The sequence below is a fragment of the Botryllus schlosseri genome, chromosome 2 (assembly GCF_051294905.1).
Source record: "Botryllus schlosseri isolate E-star chromosome 2, Bs_hap1, whole genome shotgun sequence".
NCBI classification, from domain to species: Eukaryota; Metazoa; Chordata; class Ascidiacea; order Stolidobranchia; family Styelidae; genus Botryllus; species Botryllus schlosseri.
The window spans coordinates 38,087,560-38,109,040 of NC_137237.1; the positions used below are offsets into that span (position 1 = coordinate 38,087,560).

The following is a 21,481-nucleotide window of genomic DNA, read 5'->3' on the forward strand; positions in this document are numbered from 1 at the left end:
CTCCCAATTCACCCTGTTTGCACAAAATAAATCCGCCGGTTTTGGTTGAGCGGTTTATCAAAAAGGCGCGAAAAAGGCACAAACTTCCTTCTATCTTCTCTACAACTTTCACCCGAAATGTGCCTTTGAACTGCATATATTGTGTGATGGAACCACTCAATTTAATTAGTTTAATTAATCAGCTGACACGACTAGCGATCATGTAAGCAAGGCCGAACTGTCACGTTCTAGAATCTAGATCTTCTGAGAACCAATAACTGATACGAGGAACTTCCAATATGACACTAAATGTAATATATCTTCACGGCATATTGACTATGCGAAATACACACAGTGTTCAGTGAATATAAAACGAAGTCTTTTGGTTATCTTCATTCAGACTCTAATCCTTGCTGCTTTTCTTTCGCTTAAATCTCCATGCCCATCGCCAGGTAGCGACTCACAGAAAGAGGGTACTGGCGATAGAATCGAACCCAAGTCGCCTGCGTATAAAAAATATCGAGTTCAGGGGCAGCACAGCTTGATATCATGTGAAACACGTCGTATAGTGGCGTGTTCAATGGGAACATTGTTGATCGGTACCATGGGGAACACTCACTCTCTCTGATCGTAAAACGAAGAAGCGCCTCAAAACTGAACATTTTGCAACAGATAGTAATCATTTGACCTAGGTAGATTCCCTTGTCTATGCTTCCAGCTCACGTTAATGGAACCAACGGTAAGTGACTCATGCAACATGTCGGTAAAGAAACCCCTAAACTGGACATCTCGGGAAACTTTGTCTGTGACCAAGACCACCGAAGTGTGCCGTCTCCCGGAAAACGGTAACAACGAGACAGGTACCTGAAGTGATTATACCCATTCCAACTGCCCTATACTATGGAAACTCGGTACGCTTTGCCTAATATAACAGGTGAGCAGTGATGTTTCTTCAAGGTAAAGTAATTTGATGAAAAATAAAATGAAAAATTGTGTTAGCACAGGACACCGATTCCGTACAGGTGCTGCCCAACCGTGTGAGCCTGAGTCAAGTTTTACGGCAATAGTACAAAATACCGTACCTAAGGCTGTCTTATTGATTACGGTATCAGTGAACTCGGCCCATAGTAAACTCGGCCCAGGGTGAATTTGTTGATAAAAATTATTATAAACTTTGTGAGTCGTATTAGTTATTAAAGACAATGCCGGTAGTGAATTGGTGGTGGTGTTGGACATGACATGTCGTGTGAAATGTTACCGTATATTATGCATATGGAGCTGTGTAAGTGTAATGAAGAGTGCAAAGCCTTGAGGATCAGACCAGGGTTGTAATGACTCGGCTCGAGTCACGATTTTCTGATGACTCGACTTGACTCGAGTCATTTTCTCAAAATGCGGAAATGACTCGACTCGAGTCAATCTTTGAAGTGACTCGAGTCATTGCACATGACTCTAACCAAGTCATATGACTCGAGACTGAGACGACCAAGACCGACATTTCATTGTAATTTCGAAGAATAGTAAAGTAACCACCCTGTTAGGATTTTGTCTATTGGTACTAGTACTTGAAAATGTGACCAGAAACTGCTAAAAGTGAGGAAATTAGTATATTATGGATGCGAACCATTCAATATCACCAAACAGAGTTATAAAAAGTGAGTTTAATAAGATTTTAACTGGAAACTGAGCAGTAAACACATTGACTTGGACTCGGACTCAAGTCATAATACTCGAGTCATGACTCGGACTCGACCCTCTGCTCGATGACTTGGACTCGGTCGTGAATTGAAAATGACTCGACTTGACTCGAGTCAAAACTGTAAAAGTGAGATTGACTTGTGACTCGGAGCCTTGTGACTTGGTTACAACCCTGGATCAGACTCTAGACCAGTGGCTCCCAACCTTTTTCGGCTCATCGCCCCCTTTTGAAGCTCCACACCGATCATCGCCCCCCAAATATTGGGAAACTAAAAACAGCACTTCGTCAGCCCCACAAACATTGGTCTTTGGTCCCATAGGGTGATAAACCAAACCGCAGAACCCCCTCAGCCAGTGGGCCTTTTGTCGCTACATATCAGCTATACCCTATTTCATGTACTGTTTGGTGAGTCACCGTATTTCGCCTAATCGCGCGAAGCGCGATAAATTCATATAACTCATGTTTGAATCGGTCAATATGGTCGGGAATTGCATATATATCGCTATCAATTTTTTATCTTCTTTCTGCTCGCGTAATCAGATTTACCGGTAGAACTGAGTGTGATGTATTGGAAAAGGTAGGACCCATAAATAATAATTAAACATCTTCGGCCGGAATCGTTGTTATATTGACTTCGTTACATGATGCTATTTCGTGACCTCCTATATCTGCTATGTCAGAAGATATGGAAATCGTCAAAACGTACCAAACTAAAAGACGCACATCATTTCAAATCGGTATTTCCGTACTGGCAAATAACTTTCTCCTTGCGGGATGGCATTTGTCCTGTAGGGTTAAGGTCGCCAGGACAGGAACATTCGACGCCAGCCATTGAGGCGCCTATGGATAATTAAACATATATGTATATCGAAGTTTCCTGTCAGCACAAGCGCATTCCTTTTCGGCCAAGGCCTTCTCGCTGCTGATCGTTCTGACACACTTCTCGGAGTCGCATGTTATATGGCCTCTAACTTCATATGTATTGGTGCGTCGTGGCGCAGTAATGATCGACGCCGAAGTCTCCCACTTCCATAAATGATGCGCATTTTTTTGGGGTGACGGGTACCACAAAATCAAGATATATGATATCATTAAATCGCGCGCAGAGCGAAAAATTTCTGAAAAAATTGGATGAATTTCTAAAAGATTACTCTATAATTATTGTTATTTCACGAAATAATTTAGGGCGCCCCTCGAGTTCGGGCCCCACCCCCAATTGGGGAGTTTGGGATGCGGTAGGTACGGTCTCGACTCCAATATAGCCGTTTTCACACGCCATCGCTCCCCTATCGCCCCCTTCGTTGCTTTCGCCCCCTATCGCCCCCTTCGTCCGTTTTCGCCCCCCTATCGCCCCCTTCGTTATTTTCGCCCCCCTAGACTGCCAAATCGCCCCCTGGGGGGCGATATCGCCCACGTTGGGAACCACTGCTCTAGACAGAAGAAACCTCATTGCACATGGTGAAGTTGGTGTATCCCACCTGACCACCTCCAACCCTAATATCCCTCTTCCCCAACCGTAATATCTCCCCTCCAACCCTAACCCTCCCCAACCCCTCCTCAAACCCTAATATATCCCCATACCCTAACCCACCTCCAACCCTAATATCCCTATTCCCCAACCGTAATACCCCTCAACCTGAACCCTAATATCTCCCTCCCCCAACCCTAATATTACCCCTGCAACCCTAACCCTTCAAATCTAATCTTGGGACACCTTAACCCCTAACCCACCTCCAACCCTAATATCCCTAAACCCAAGCCCCTCCAACCCTAATCTTAGGATGCACCGAATTCACCATGTTTGATGAGGTTTTTCTGTCTAGCTCTAGACTATGATCCTTGACGTTCTGCACTCTTCATCAACATTACAGACTTCTCACCTACATAGCTCCATATGCCTAACAAGATTTCAAGCATCAGATACCGCCCCCCAGTGGGAATGAAATTCGTACGACATGTCCAGTGTCCACCACCGCCAATTCACCATTGACTTCAATAATTAATACAGCTGTCAACAATAATTTCTGTTAACAAAGTCACCATAGGCCGAGTTCACTAGTCACCGTCTTATTACTACTTACTAGAATGAATTTTTAATCGCTTCGGGCAAGGTGGAAAGTTGCTGCTGATCAACCAATGCAAGATTTCACATCTTTTGATATTGTGATGTGTAATATAACTACTTCGCCTGTAGGGCCTTCTGTACATGTACTCCAGTGATGAGCGGACTGTGATATTTTTTCAGTCCCAGTCCAGACCTGAAAATTTTCATTCCAGTCCAACTCCATCCTGATCCAAAAATATTATTCAAATTCACAGTCCAACTTCATCCAGATCCAAAATTTCTTTCAAATCGCAAGTCATATTCTATGACTGGCAAAATAAATACCCACGTTACAGAGAAAAATAATTAGGCTAGACTTCGCGTAATAGAACCCGGCTCTTGAATCCACAACATGTACGATTATCCACTTCTCCAGCATGTCCACTGCACACCACATCATAGTACATTCTGCGTTACAGCAACAAGACAGCTAATCAAAACAAGCACGATGCCTGTGTATACCTCAATAGTCACAACATGTATTGTATACATAATAGCCTACTAGAGGTGTTCAAAAATGACTTTTTTTCTCCAATCGTACTCGTACTGGCTAGTGGCTACTTCATGAAATTGCTAGGTTACCTAATTCCAGCTTACACCCCAATTTGGTTCAATTCTAGTCAGTAGCCGCATTGCTACAGGAGAAGAAAGTTTCTATTTGTTATATAAAATGGATAACTAAAATTTAGAAAATTTTCTGCTCACCCCATGAATATATGTATACTGTATATATGTATGCCTATGTAAAAGATGAATTGCGCATTTGCTAAAATAGTTGCATGTAATGAATAATGATCCCTCTAATTTTTGACGAGTCATTTTTACGTTAACCAAATAACGGTATACCTTTGTCACATTTGTTAACTATGTGATTGCGTATCATGCAAACTATGAAAGACCACCACAGTGCCACGCTTTGAAAAAAGGAGACCGCCATCTAGTCTGTGAAGGCCATATTCGCAAACTTACTACCTGCTCTCGGCTCAACAACGTTGGTGGCTTTTGCACCAGTCCTGACATTATAAAGCAGAAACTTCCTGGAGTAACAACTTTCTCCTCGTCTTCCCAAGGATCTAGCGTACCCGAGTCCGGATTTTTCCGTGCTGAAAGTCCAAGTCCAACCGGATCCATTTTTTCTCAAAAATTACAATTTGGTCCGATCCAGATCCAACGAATATAACCAATAGTACGGCTCCTGTCCAATTCAAGTCCAGTCCAGTGCTCATCTCTGATGTACTCCTGTATGGGATCAGTGTCATGTGCTCACACAATTCCTTATTTTTATTTTTTATCAAATAATTTTATTTGGAGAATCATCGCTGATCACCTGTTATATTAGACAAAACGTACCAAGACTCCAGTAGGGTGTAGCCTACACCCATAGTTTGTAATATGACATGTGCACTTTGTGCAGCCATTCCCTCTCGTCTGTCACTTATCAAATTTTATACGGACTACCGTCTATTTTACGTACTTTGTAAATACATTTCTAAAATTAGTTGCAGTATTCACGGAAGTTAGCCCATATTCAAGATAATGATCTCCGAATAGGTATAGCCTCGATATGCACTGAAGATTCTACAGTTCCCATTCGGCAAAGGCTAAGTAAATAGGATTTCTTTTCAGATGGAACCGACCAACACAACGTCACTGATAAAAACAATCAAGACGACAGTAGGAATACCTCTCTTGCGGACAAAGACACATCAAAAGTTACAACAGGTATATATATATTACATACCCTTGAGCCCTATACTGTCAAAATCAATCCAAAGAATGATATAAGTCGCACCTGGTATAACAGACAGCCTATTATTTGTTCTGTGGCTTCCATTATTTGTCTGTATTGAACCTTTCTATCTACGACACTAATATTTTGCAAACTCACTCAAATAGGAGCTTTTCAAACATACATGTATAGCTGACAACATCAAATCGATACCCGTAAACCGGGGTAACTTTGGACAATTCTCAACAATTCCGATTTGTATCTTGGAAATGCTATGGTGTAGGGGAGGCAAGTTTTGTGTTTTTATTGGGTCATGGAACAAAGATTAGAATTAACCAATCCAAAATCTTCATGGTCATAAGTAAGTACCTTATTTTTGTAAATTATCCGTGTCCAAAGTTACCCCTGTATGTGGGGTAACTTTGGACAATGTAGTTTTTTGTATGCCTTTACACTCTATTGTTTATGAAACCTCGTAAATGAGGCTTAATTGGCAAGAGTTGATGAGAGCAGTGACTAAAACTGAAACAAAATAGTATATGTCTGGCCTATTGCATGATTTTTACCTAATCCACCCCCCCCCCCCAAAAAAAAAGGTAGTTTATGAAGGCTAATGCCCCCTTATTCATCCCTTATCTCAATTTTCCCTCGTGCCTTCACCAATTGGGACTTATAAATAACATATGGTGACAAGCGGTATCCCACTGGCAGTGTTAGCAATCGACAGCAAACATTAAGCATGTTAGCGTGATTTATTGCCGATTTCAATTATATTACTGTTCTTGAAAAGATACATTTTCCCTCTCCTATGTCCTCTGATGGATATATTTGTCGTAATTTATGATATCCCATATTCAGCAGGAGCATCTTTAGGAGTATGTGATAAGTTTTTGAAGTAGCTTACACCCGATTATAGTCTCTCAGCTCAGCTCATTGCCTACCCATTTTTTCATATTTTGGTAAACTCTTGATTTATTAACCTTCTCATTCCATTTTAAGAAGCCATCAGGCCGGTCATAAGGAATATAGTTGACGATACACTTTGACACAGATGAAGCAGCCACTTTCCAGAGCTCTAAATATCACATTTTTCACCGTCCAAAGTTGCCCCATTCTGATAAAATTTGACGGGGTAACTTTGGACATCACATTTTCTTGTATTAATCTAAGGGTGAGCCCACTGAGATGTTGGCCATGGATTAAGACTACTTAGAGGTATCAGCTGCCAAGTTTTGAATCTATGAATCACATGCTATCTATGTTTGGTTGTACGAAGTTTATTAGCCATCAATTTTGACGAAATTGACCCCCTCCATTACTTTATCAATGTTGGGTCAAGCTTATCTGGTAGTGAAATGAATCCACCTTTTATAGAGACTACTTGTGGTACTGTTGCCTCATGAAAAAGAATTGGACATCCAGCGGCAGCCCTTTTTCATCAATAACCATTTAAATCTTTTACTGCTTGGTGTCCAAAGTTACCCTTAAGTCCAAAGTTACCCCGGTTTACGGGTAGTTAGAAATATCTTTCTGGTTTGAAAGATCTTTAAAATGTCTTCCAATTGATATAATTCTCTCCCTTACTAAGATGTTGACTTTGCTCTGCTACAGGTGAAATCTCACACTGTAAAAAATTTAATCGTAATGCTACATGTAGGTGCACAAGGCGCCGGATGCTAATTTTGGCATACCTAGCATACCAAAGTTCAGCGCTAATGGCGGGCCATTAGCTGTGCGAGGCGTGAAAATTTTTCAAAGTTCATAGGTCAATAATATTGTTGCTTGAGTATATTGCGGGCCTGCTGTAGGCCTATATCGCAGGGCTTAGTTTGCAAGGACAGGACCATAGGCGCCGACTTTTATTTTTTTACGAGGTGGCGAAGTCTTATGACGTCATAATTGTTACATATCGATGACGTCATCGTCGCAGGAAAACGCACTTTACTACATGCCGCTGGCGTACGTGCAGAGTTAAACCATTCGCTTGACGTTTTAATATCGGCCATGCACTCATTAATATCAAACCATGCAGCCGATCATTAAATGGAATCTTGAAACGGTACGATCATTCGGAAGTGTAACTACGGCCTGCGCTACCGACGGAATGCATCGAACAAAAATCAGAATTCACGTCACCGAAGAATCTGGAGGTGCATCAATGTTATTCACGCGCAATTCGCCGTGTTGAGTAACGAAATACAATATGCAATGGCCTTGCAAGTAACACACGACAACTCTCGAATATTTTAAGCAGACAATAATGATGATTACAAGCGCGAAATCGCGCTGCCAATCAGTAATTGTCTATTGCGGTTTCTTGCTTCGCGTTGACCAACTCGCATCGCGGCAATTGTTTGCTGATTAAAACAGCGATTCGGGCGGCATTGGTGCATTTCCGATTTACGTTCGCGAAGCATTTCGGGAGTACATTGGTCAATTCGCAAATTCAATTTGCATGTCGACGGCCGCCAACACATACTAATTAAATTACGTGTTGATAGCCGCACAAATTTGCTTCTATGGCCGCAGGTTGGCCACCCCTGGGCTAAAATTAATTCCACTTCTGGGCGCATGCCGCGATCTTATCATAGAAATCCGCTGTCTACCTAATGCCTAATAGTTTAATATTCGATATTGTTGTTCTCGATAAGAGTACATCCAGCTCAATCAAGTTTATCGTTGTTCAAACGAATCGAATAAAATCAGAATTTGTGCCACCCAGAATCTTGTGATGCATCAATATTTGACAATGGCATGACATGGCCTACTGCACGTTAATAATGAAAGGAACACTTAACAATGACTTTGTGCGTCAATTTCGCGGTACGAATGTATCCAGTAGATAACAAGTAATATGGATGATGGGATGATGGCAAATGAGAAAGCGTGTATTCTAATCAGAATCGCCACGGATGGGTTTTGAGTCTGACACCGTATTGAGTAGCTTTCGTCGCGACAATTGTTTTCTCATTATATCGGTGTTTAGGCTGTATTGCTGCATTTCCCGATTAATGTCACTGGCAAAGCCTTGTGAGAGAAACGAATCTGCGCAGAAATGAATTCCAATTTGCTGACACACACCAACACACTCTCCAATTTCGCGCTCTGATTACCAAGACTATGAAGAAGCTAGTTAGCTCGTGAATGGTTTTGTACTAGAATATGGGCGCACATAATTTAGATTTCAGAAAAGGAGAACGTCTATTTGGGCGCCTGGTCGGGAGAGGAGAGGAGATTCAATTCGGGTTAAGTACATGTGTAAATGGCGATCATATAATCTGTTCGTATTGACGATTTTAGGCGTATGATAAGCATGCCAAATAGTCCGGGAGTGCTGTCAATTAGCGAGTCCCTGATATCTGGTGAACAATTTACGTTCAAGTATTAGCGGGAATCAATTACGCACGTTAAAGTCTGATTGCAGCGATTCGATGTTACTCAGTTCCGCGATGTCGCTTTTTAATCAATATGACATAAAACAATCACTAATTAGCGTAAACTCGACCGCATTGTCTCAAAACCAGCGAGAGATAGGAGCCAAAGCACTTTATGCCCGAGACGCGATAGTTAGGCCAGCAATGATAGCTTTCGCACCAGGCCTATTGCAGATGCTATTGTGTAGGCCAGCGATGATATCGTGCACCCAGGCTGAAGCCGCCAATGCAGATGCGATTGCGCAGGCAAGCGATGATATAGTGTGAACTGGGCCTATTGCAGATGCCATTGGTCAATTGTTCATGTTTAAGCCTGCGGAACCAGGCTAGCTCGATACACTTAAATCAGGCTAGCGACGATTGCCACGCGCACAGGAATGAATGACCTAATTTCGCGACCATCTCAGCGGGAGAATATCACAGACTTTTCTCCCTAATTCACAACACGTTTCTCGCAAATCAGCCGCGCGGAACACTGATAACACAATTATTGAATTGCAACCGAGTATTAGAGTTATAATGATCATTTCAAAATGACGGGGTTTCGCGTTTCAAATAGGAAAGTTCGACCCCCGAAAGCCCCGTGGCGACGAGCCTGGCACACGCGCGTATCGAAATCGAAGACGTCTCTAACGAGGTTGCATCGATTCGCCTGATTACAAATTACTGCTCACAAATCACTTGGGCGTTTGAGCATTTTGTACGAGGTGGCCGCCACCTAGTAAATATGGTCACGAGGTGGCTGCGCCACCTCGTAACCGCATAAGTCGGCGCCTATGGACAGGACTATTCATCGCCTGGACATATCGATATCGAATGCTTCGGCCAAGATGCGTCAATCTTTTAGTGCAGTGGTTACCAATCTGTGGTGCGCGCACCACTAGTGGTAGTTATTAGTTCAGGTGGGGTTGATTTTAAATTTTTTGAAGTTTTTTGACTAGTGGTGAAAAACAATTCTATGCATCCCACCAACCCTGGCTGATAATAATGCCTAGTTTAATATAATTTGCTATTACTAGGGCAATTTCTAAGGACAGGGCAATTTCTAAGGACATGTCATAATTTTGTCAAATTGAAGCGTTTGGTCAAAAAATCGTCAAAATTGTATACAAAGTCAAAAAAATTTTGACCCCTCTATTTCGATTGTATCGTAGATTTTGCACTGTCGGTGAACTTATTATTTGATATTTTACAGCTTGTAGCCTACTTCATAGGCCTACCATTGTAGACGACCCAATGCCTGCTCATCATGAATCATTAACGGTCAAACGAAACAAAGAGGTTGACAATAGACATGGTCTTATGCTCAACGTACTGCAATATCCGAACTGAAACAAGACTGCTTCGGCATCGCAAGGTTTTTGTATCAAGAAGCGCATGATAAAAAATTGTGATGTAGACACCATTGTCAGAATGAAGCAACACGATGTCACCATCAGTGTACGCACGCACAACTTCAGTGTTGTCAGCCAACAACTGCTGCTGTCGAACGTTTTTGTTGTAGTATCTTTCGTTGTGCTACATCAAATCTTAATTACAGTACCTCTACCATAATACGTGGTGTAGGCTAACTTAGTAACTACTGGAATTCTTCACTTCGTCCAAAATTTCAATATTTCGGTACAGACCATCAATAGTTATATGGCTAACTATTAGTGATAGAATTGAGCTGGAATATCCCAGTATTTATAGGTGACATCAAATTTTGTAAATAGAAAATAGGGTACTGGTATGAGGTATGGGCCGCTGTATGTATTGAATCAATATATGCTTCATTATCCTACAAACCTCAACTCCTGTCACAGTTACCAACAATTTGGATATACTGATATGTAGGCCTATGTGGTCTGGAAGTAGACAATTATTTATTTCAACTCTTGTGTTGATCATAAGTCATAACCCATCCTTACGAAACCAGATAACTGAAAATATGTAACATGAATATCACTATCAAATTATGCTTCCTTCGCCTAAACTAGGGTTACCATAATTTTGTGAAGCAAATTCCGGACACTCTTTAGCGCCCACTAGCGGATTTCAAAATGAGTTGTGACACATTGACCGTCAATATGACGTCACACTAGCAAAGCATTGCCCATCGACTGTATGTACTATACAGGAATGAAGTGGAACATAGGTCATGAATTGGGCCATCTGTAATGTGAGCTCTGGTGAATGCTACTTGATTGGGTTTGCAATAGATTCCTCCACGGGCCGGATGAAATCATCTGGAGGGCCGTGTCTTGTCTGTCAGGATTGTGTTTGACAGCCCTGCTATACAGTTGGGTCGGTGCGGCTATCAGTTTATGTGTTTTAATCAGGTCCGAAACAACATTATTTTCTCCCCCCTTCCGCCCAAAAAAGCACTGATCTTGGGCCCACCATAGGGTAGTCGATGTAACTTGTTGGGCACTTACTATATGCATTTGGCTGTTGAATTTTATGTATGAATTCTGTCAATAATATCGATTCTCTGATATATTAGGCTAGCCTACTATAAAATGCACCAGCAGGTTGCACATCCGGTGATTTCCAACCTTTTATGGTCACGACCTCATTTCCCCCTTGAAAATGTTCCGTGGCAAAGCTCAAAACTTGATAAGCTGATTACTAAAAAAATTCAGCTTGCCCGGCCTGGGAAGCTCATTACGTCCAACATCATCACGATCCCCAGATAAAGGCGGACGACCCCAAGATTTGGAACCACTGCCTGTTATTGAAGCATCCGATCGGCCTTAACCAACTCTAGGAATATGCCGTTAGCTTCAAATTGCGATTACAATCAGACTTAATTCAGTAAATGATGGTTATTTATATTTATTTTGATTGCATTTTGTGGCGAGGGTGGTGCCTGGTACTCATACTAATATCATTATACGTTGCATTAACTCGCACGCGGCGAGAAGAACAATTTTGAATAGCATAAATCTGCTTGAAAATAATATTGTTAACGTTGATTTACGAAAAACTTTTGAGCCTGATTCCAGCCTTCAAAATTCCGGACATTTAAGCATATTTCAGAAATTCCTCCCAGACGCAGATTTTTCAGTGAAATTCTGGACGTATGGCAACCCTAGCCTAAACTCCCCCATCAAATTCAAATGTCACAGCTCTATCTCTATTTAAAATGGGAGTGACAAATCATAAAACATCTTGAAGCATATGATGACATTCTGCGCTAACAAACTTTTCTCCTTTTGATTAAAGACAGTATGGGCAAACAATTTTGAAATATTTTTTGTGTGAGATTCATCCCCTGTTTTTTTCATATACCTGTTTAATGTAGCTACACCAATTTTGTACTGACATCATGCTTCTCTTTTTGATGCCACCCATGCTTTAACTTTTCGCATTGCCAAGTTGAGATCTGATTCAGTGAACTGGCCCTTTGTGTGGATTTCATTATTTACTTTCAAGAGATTGTATATGGGAGGGATAAGACCAACGTCTGCTGTATTGCAGTGATAAATATATTTAATAGCGTCAATCAAATATCGGTTTTAGGTTTATGGTATGCTGTCCCATACCCCAGCCTATTGAGGTATGGGCCCACCGATGCTCCAACCTGCTGAATGGCCCACACCTCAAACGCTCCTTCTTGGGGATTCTTACCATAATTTCAAGACAGAGAGATTGACAAAGCATTAAAACTATTCTCCATAGATAGCATATTTCTATAGCTTTCACGCCATAAATAAGTCTAACTCAAACGTGCACATACATAGACTCAATCCCAAATTATTTATCTTTAGCCGAGTCAAAAACTCTGCTGGCGTCATGGCTGTGAGGAACATGTGTGAGTCTGGAGCCTTTCTCTTACAATCACAGAGCGTGACAAGCATGTGTGATGTCACAGTCGCCTGATATGGCAGTGGCCCATACCAATAGGCGCCGACTTACGTGGTTACGAGGTGGCGGCCACCTCGTACAAAATGCTCAAACGCCCAAGTGATTTGTGACCAGTAATTAGTAATCAGGCGAATCGATGCGACATCGTTAGGGACGTCTTCGATCGCGCGGGTCGAACTTCCCTATTTGAAACGCGAAACCCCGTCATTTTGAAATGATCATTCTAACTCTAATATTCAGTTTCAATTCAATGATTGTGTTATCAGTATCCCGTGCGGTTTTTGCGAGAAACGTGTTGTCAATTAGCGAGAAGAGTCTCTGATGATCTCCTGCTGAGATGGTCGTGAAATTAGGTCATTCATTCTCATGCGCGTGGCAATCGTCGCTAGCCTGATTTATCGCATCTCGAACAAGCCTGGTTCCGCAGGCTTGAACATGAACATTCGCATCTGCAATAGGCCCAGTTCATAATATATCATCGCTTGCCTGCGCAATCGCATATGCATTGGCGGCTTTGGCCTGGTGCGCACGATATCATCGCTGGCCTAAACAATAGCATCTGCAATAGGCCTGAGTGCGAAAGATGTCATTGCTGGCCAACTATCTCGTCTCGGGCCTAGCATGCTTTGGCTCCATCTCTCGCTGGTTTGGAGACAATACGGTCGAGTTTACGCTAATTAATGATTGTTTTATCTCATTGACTAAAAAGCAACATCGCGAAACTGAATAACATCGAGTCGCTGCAAACAGACTTTGACATACGTACGTAATTGATTCCCGCTAATACTTGAACGTAACGATCCGAAGATATGTATCATGGCTCAAGTTCATAAAGACGACATACGTTTGAAATCGGTGCCGTCAAGTTCGGACATTTTGATTTGTGAAAACCGTCGCCGAGACTGCGTAATACGCGCACGTATTTAATTGATAACCAGGGATCAGGGACTCGCTAATTGACAGCTCTCCCGGACTCTTTGGCAAGCCTAAAATCGTCAATACGAAGAGATTATATGATCGCTAGGGCAAGTTTTTGTTGCAGTTAAATCCGTGGAAAGTTGCATTTATTTTTGAAAAAAGTTGCAGAAGTTGCGTTTTGACCACATTTTGCTGGGTTGACTAAAAATAAATTTGAATTTGGACGTGTATTTCACCAAAATCAAAAATACTTTTTTTGAAAAATCGAGAAAATTGCAAAATGTTGCAAAAAGTTGCATGAAAAAAATGGACAAAAGTTGGAAATAGTTGCACTATAAGATTCCTTCAAACAGCTTAAAACAATTCTTCATATCTTACGAGTATTTTAGAAGCTGTAAAAAAAGTTGCAAAAACTTGCCCTATTGATCGCCATTTACACATATACTTGACCCGAATTGAATTGATGCTATATTGGTAAGCTTGAAAAAAATCAAAATCCTACTAATTTTGCGACAGGCTACGCTCCTAGCGTGTGCTGAGAAGCACCATCCTAGATCTCCTCTCCAGACCAGGTGCCCAAATAGACGTTCTGCTTTTCTGAATTCTAAATTGTGTGCGCCCATATTCGTTTACAAAATTATTCATGAGCTAGCTAGCTTGGTGATAGTCTTGATAATCAGAGCGCGAAATTGAAGGGTGTGTTGGTGTGTGCCTGCAAATTGGAATTCATTTCTGCGCAGATTCATTTCTCTAACAAGGCATTGCCAGTGACATTTATTGGGAAATGCAGCAATACAGCTTGAACACCGATATAATGAGAAAAACAATTGTCGCAACGAAAGCTACTCAATACGGTGTCAGACTCAAAACCATTTGTGGCGATACTGATTAGAATACACACTTTCTAATTTGCCATCATCCATATTTCTTTTTATCTACTCGATACACTCGTACTCCGAAATTGTCGCGCAAGGTAATTATTCAGTGTTCCTGTCATTATTAACGTGCAGTAGGCCATGCCAATGTCAAATATTGATGCATCTCAAGATTCTAGGTGGCACAAATTCTGATTTTATTCGATGCGTTTGAACAGGGAACCTTCCACATTCCGATAAACTTGATTGCTGGATGTACTGGTATCGAGAACAACAATATCAAACATTAAACTATTAGGCATTTGGTAGACAGTGGATTTCTATTGAAAAAATCGCGGCATGCGCCCGGAAGTCGTCAACACATAATTCAATTAGTATGTGGGGCGGCCGTCGATATGCAAATTGAATTTACGAATTGACCGATGTACTACCGAAATGCTTCGCGAACGTAAATCGGGAAATGCACCAATGCCACCAAAATCGCTGTTTTAATCTGCAAACAATTTCCACGATGCGAGTTGGTCAACGCGAAACCGCAAGAGACAATTACTGATTGGTTGCGCGATTTCGCGTTTGTAATCATCATTATCGTCTGCTTGAAATATTCGAGATTTGTGTGAGTTACTTGCCAGGCCAGTGCGTAGTGTACACAGCGCATTGCGCGTAATAACATTAATGCAACTCCTGATTCTCAGTGACGTAAAATCTGATTTTTGTTCGATGCATCCCGTCGGACGGACTGGTAGCGTAGTTACTCTTTCGAATGATCGTACCGTCTCAAGATTCCAATTAATAACTCGACTGTATGGTTTGATATTAATGAGTTCACGGCCGATATTAAAACGTCACGCGAATGGTTTAACGCCAGCGGCATGCAGTAATGTGCGTTTTAGTGCGACGATGACGTCATTGACATGGAACAATTATGACGTCACAAGACATCGCCACTTCGCAAAAAAATAAAAGTCGGCACCCATGCCCATACCTACTCAATCTCCCCTACCCTCAATATGCAAGGATAAATTGGTATGGAAACTAATAAAGATGAGGCAACTTGTGAACGTAATGAAATCCAGATATACTATTGCAGGGGTTCTCAACTTCCCTCGTATAACGGGCCGCATTTTCACTCCAAAAGACGCTGCGGGCCGCAGAACATTATCACCATGTATTTGTGGGCCACTATTAAATTTAAGCTACTGTATCCTATTTACCAGTCTTATACGGGTATTTAGTACATTTTTATGCATTCTAAAGCATTAATGGAGAGCGTTCGTTAGTTTGCAGTTGCCGTTTTTTGTTGGAATATCTATCTTCAAGTTGCGCAAGTAAATCCCTTCATGGAGCGTACATTCTGTTCGTTGCCATGCCAGTATATGCACCCTTTAAACCCTTCCACCTGAGAACGGAACTCTCTGTTTCAATGCGAGAGCGAGCAAGTATAAAATTAGGTGGACTTTTTCGTTTCAGAGGTTATTATCACTTTGAGCTCTCATGAGAAGAAGTCAGACGTTCAAGGTCATTTCTGAGCAAAGCAATCAACTCTTCTCCTTTCCTTCCATGGCTGGAGCCTTACACCAAAAGTTACAGAAGTCAGCTTTGTCAAATTGATGTTTTTCACTGTTCATCTAATCTACCCACGTTTGCCACGTCAGTATTTCCTCTGGAAATATGTCGACTCTGATAAAACGCACCTGGATAATTAGCTATGCAATGTGAGAGCACTGTGTGCAGTCGATGGATTCGTCCAATGCTAGGCTAAAGTAGTCTGTACGTGGCAACGTGTTTCAGAACATGCGATAAAAGATCGACTGAGACAGCTGTTACTCTTTTGGTGGCGGTTGAATCAGACAACTGCAGCTTCGAAATTTGTCAGGTGATGTTGGACTTGCTGCTGTGTTCCGGAAACAGCGAATATTCGCACAGTACGTTGTAGTTTTATTGAAGTCACACATTCTCTAGCAGATTCTTGGGTTTAGCGACATTCCAAGCAATTTTGAACAATGCGTCTGTCACGTCGTCGGAAATTTTTCAAATGCTTCGAAATATGGATTGTTGGGTTTGAAACCAAGCTAGCAACGTTTTCTCTCAAATCAGGCGATATGTATAACTCCAGATGAAACTATCGTGCTATCATTTCAAGATCCTAGGCTTTCTTACAACTGTTCTTCGACAAATGTGCCACATCGGTGTTCCATAACAATACTGTGCCAGTAGTAAATTGCGTTCATATTGAAAGATGTCGCGGGCCGCAAAAGAATCGTCTGCGGGCCACATGCGGGCCGCGGGTTGAGAACCCCTGTACTATTGGATGTAAGGAAACTAAACATTTACAAATTCTGAATAGCCTACTATTTTCGCTAATAAGTGCGTACCTTGTTCAATCACCCATGAATTCATTCTATGGAGCATGGAATGGCGTAGTAGCGCAATATGACGTCCACGTGTTTTCATGCTTTGTCATTTAATCTATATCCTGTTTCATTTCCAGGAAGAACGTTTGGCAATGTTGGAGGAGATGCAAGCCTCACAATTACAGGCAAAGGCCAATTGCGTCAACACGTTGGTGATCAAATCAGTAACCTGCTTCAAATCAATAGTACACTTTCAAACACTTACCGTATTTTTTTTTTAGTTACAAACAATCATATCGGGCAAGCAAAGTCAGCAGCCTCACCCCAGAATTCAGAAGGTGAAGAGCCTAACATTATTATATATAAGGATACATTAAGTAATTTATTATAGTACCGTAACTTGGAAAAGTGCTCACTGCCACTCAGCAAAACGTTGAATAAGGCAGCTAATGGCCCACCAATTATTCAAAGATGCTGTGGCTCGTTTCTGATAGTCATGCTAATATCTTGGATGATTTCCGTCCAGACCACGAATTGTTTTGTTGTGGATCAACGGTGTGTCAGACAATGCTAATTCGTGCATTGCAAGTTTGAAATTGTACCATCTGGCGACAAGGGTGGTCATTGATCAAAGTATTCAAATAGAGGTAGAAGTAGTGAATTTCTACTTAATTTCTAGTTCAGCTACTGTAGCGAGTTTGAAGGCATGTTAAAACTACTTCGAGTTGAAGTAGAAATTGAAGATCCGAAAATTACTGAGGTTATAGTAGTTTCAACAGGTAGACAAGATTGAGACTTTTCAAATTTTTGCAACTTGGCGGATGGATTAGGGTGTGGGCAGGACCCGTCAAATTTGCTTGATGAGTCTTTGCTCTGTCGTTACCAATGACTGTAATTATTATTTCCCGCGTCATATTACGCATGTGGATCATGACTAGGATGTTGATACTCAAGTAAAAGTAATTTAAATTTCTATTCAAGTGTGCAAGTAGAAATGGTGATTTCCAAGACATCTCCAAACTGCTTTTAGTGGATCAGCAAAACCAATTGAACAAAAATGGTACATATTTTGGAATACCGTTTTATTTTAAAATGCGATTACAATTTATTCAGATTATCGTAAAGAAATGAGTAACCCATTGTCAGTTCAATGCTTTATTATCAGGTGCAGGTGATGCAATGAAACAGCTACATAATCAAGCAAGACCAAGTAAGGATTGTTATATGTAGGCCTATACTTATAAGAGGACTGTTGGATTAGCTCTGGAGTGATATTTCCCTGAGAATATGTAATATGCTTATCGTCGAACTTGAGATTACACTTACTGTGATATAATGGTCTTCATGGTTAAACTTGCCTGTATTCAACATTTGTGCAGAAAGAAAATCTGCCGTGGATGTCCCATCGTCTTTGCAATCCTCTCAAACGAAAAAGCAAAAGAGGTCAGGTGGGTTGACCTGTTAACATTGCCTGCACCTAACCGCCATAAGTATAAACGGTTGATTGTATGTATAGATTTGACAAGCACAAAGAAATCGTCGCGTCAACTTTCGGAGTTGAAAAACTTCAAAGTATACGAACGATACGCAAAAATGGTAAATTGATAGTGCTACTACCGTGTGATAAGTTATACAATAACTCTCAACGGGGGGAGTTTGAAATAGCAAATTCCTTTATATTCAACCTGTACTTTAAGGATGTATATCAGAGACTAGCGCGACTGACTGCTACAAGAGGCACAATGATCAATTTTCCGTATAAACGACAACGGTCCGAGACAAATTCTTTAAGAGCGTTCGCCCAGTGGCATGTTATGTGTATCCAATATGTTTGATGTTTGTCAGTGTCCAAGAAATGAATAGCAGCAAACCTCGGACAATCTGCAGTGACAGATTTAGCAATTACAATCTAGCTTTGGTTAATGGATAATGTTGGATGAAGACGACACCTGTTTCGTGGTAAAATCGATTTTAAGATTTAATGGCATAATTTCTGTTTGATTTTCAATTACTGCACTATAGTTGTTTTCCACGATGAGAACAACTGTCACCTCGACCTTTCAAGGGACGCTGCTCTAGTTGTGATGTGGTGTCAAATTTAAGATGATGATATTTTCCATTTCTATAGGGTAAGTTGAAGGAGAAGCGTACCCGATCTCAGGCACCGCAAGACATCATGGGTAGCGTGGAAATTCTGGTGTATAAAAACCGTAACAAAGAGGCTTCGGAGTGTTTCGCAAAGCTGCGTGAAAAACTTGACAGTCAGTCACATCCGTCGGCGAACGATTTTCAAATTTTATCTGAATCTTGCCGGACAAAAGGCAAGAATCCTGTCCGAGTGACTTTATTTCATTTTGCATCCGCACAGAAGGAAGAGAAAGAGAACCCTGACAGACTGGATATGACAAAGAACGTACTTTGCTATATTGAAAAAATTTCTCGAATCGTTTATGAACTAACTGCATCCAAAAGTGAGGCGCTGAAACATCTTGTGAGTGGAGGAGCCCATGCTCCTTCTGTTGCCAATTTCCTAGTCACCATAATGGAAGATATGTACCGCCATATTTGTAAGACAAGTCCTAGCGGCTCACTGATTGAATTAAAGCTGAAAACATTGTCAACCCTAGCAACGTGTTTCTACAAAGTTAATCAGTTGGATAAAGTCATCGCTTTGACGAATGACAAGAAATTTCACTGGGATGCAATTAAGAATGAAGATACGGTGCGTTTGATTATGATCCGGGGAATGTCATTTAAGGAAAAGGGTAAACAACAAAAGGCGCTCTTAGCGCTTGAAGAGGCGAAATCGCTGGCAAAAAGACTGGAAGCAAAACAACTCCTTGATGAAATAGATCATGAAATTAAAGATATAACCAAGAAACCACCCATACTTAACATGAAATAACTGAACTGATATATGTATGTACCCCACATGTCTTTTACCCAGAGGTGATCACTGATCAGTAACGAATTACCTCTGCTTTTCACAAGTACAGAAGTTGGTTTTGCTGATTTACTCAAGTGGTTGGGTTTTTAGAATACTTCCCACTTCTACATAATGGTATTTAGTTTGAACTACTTAATTTTAGACTTTGTATTTTGTAAAGTAAAAAGTAGGTTTCTGCTATCTTTCAACCACGTGTATGAGGTACAATATAATGACATATGGGCAAAAGAGCGCCTGTAACATGGTTACGGATTATTTAATTGTATTTTCCCAAGTTGCACCTATTTGTAGTGCCATCAGTCTTTTTTGCGTTAGTCGCGAAGATGCCGACTCCGGTTTTCAAATTACTTTTACAAAATACTCACTTGAGTAATTTTGAGATCTTCATTTTCTAGTTATATTTGAAGTAGTTTTAACATGTCTTGGAAATCGCACCTGGGGTCGGCAACCCGTTTTACTCACGTACCGGTTTCAAAATGAATTTTTTTTACCGAGTGGTCTTCCAAAACGCAGATGTTCAACAGGAGCCCACTGCCCAGTAAATTAGTTACACACTTGTCTCGATAACAGAGATTAATTTGACAATTTTAAGTTCTTATCCACGATCATGGCCACTATGCAAAAGTATATGAACTGCTCGCATACTGGCACTGGTCTGCGGGAGAGAGATTCCCGACCACTGCCATACAATAATTTTACCTAGGCTCTATTAAAAAGATATGGGGTGTCTACATATTAGCACCAGTACCCTTAGCGAGATGTGACTTTTCTCAATAAAGCATTTGTTCGTTCTCGGCTTTGATCGTGATGACTTTTTCATAATTCTGCTCGCAGCTATTTTCAGTGCCTATGCCAACATGTGACATGTCACTGCTGGAACTTAAACTAGAATTTGTACACTGTTCACTGTTATGCAATTATCCCTAATAGGTGCAGCACACTCGATGATCACTTTTTGTGTCTTTGTCTTACAATTACTATAATAATCATATGTTCGTACCAATATTCATTTTACATCTTCATTCATGAACTACATTTCGCGTACTGGATCCAATCAATTCTTATGTGCTGCGTTGCGTAAAATGTGAACTCGATGTTTCAATTTTTGCGATGATAATTATATATCTGTCAGTTACATAGTGCTCCTGTTTTCCAATGTTCTCAAGTGGGTTTCGTCTACTCCCGTAATCGAAAAAGGGGATACTTTTTACAAGTCACAGAAGATGAAGTAGCAATGTAGCATTCATTATTGCATGAAATTTGGAAATTTTACTACTAATAATCAATGTTCCTTATGAGCTGCACACACGCTGCTGACAAAGTCTGCGCGCACAAAAAAAAATCTACCTGTGTTTCGAAAACAATTATCACTACATTTTTCGCAAAAAGGCACTGATGATCATCAGACCAATTTGATGACCATTTCAGATGTACAAATGTACACCATTAATTAGTAATCAGTAATTCGTAATCAGACGAAGCGAATATCTTTTTGTAGAAAATGTATTAAAATCAGGGTTGTAACCAAGTCACATGGCTCCGAGTCACAAGTCAATCTCCCTTTTATAGTTTTGACTTGAGTCATTTTGAATT

The 21,481-nt window shown here is 40.9% G+C and overlaps 1 protein-coding gene across 3 annotated transcripts; it reads left to right on the forward strand.

Moving 5' to 3' along the window:
- The first annotated feature begins 490 nt into the window (after positions 1 to 490).
- On the forward strand, positions 491 to 21,021 carry LOC145434593 (uncharacterized). 3 transcript variants are annotated; one of them, XM_080311939.1, is made up of 8 exons: positions 491 to 913; positions 5,409 to 5,504; positions 17,079 to 17,165; positions 17,223 to 17,318; positions 18,107 to 18,151; positions 18,321 to 18,389; positions 18,458 to 18,537; positions 19,070 to 21,021. In XM_080311939.1, the coding sequence occupies exons 1-8, from the start codon at positions 880 to 882 to the stop codon at positions 19,844 to 19,846; spliced, it is 1,284 nt and encodes a 427-aa protein (XP_080168065.1). In that variant the 5' UTR covers positions 491 to 879; the 3' UTR covers positions 19,847 to 21,021. The 3 variants fall into 3 exon arrangements, with proteins under 3 accessions (XP_080168065.1, XP_080168063.1, XP_080168064.1); XM_080311937.1 differs by having other exon boundaries at positions 491 to 839; XM_080311938.1 differs by having other exon boundaries at positions 498 to 839; positions 17,223 to 17,279.
- The last annotated feature ends 460 nt before the right edge of the window (positions 21,022 to 21,481 follow it).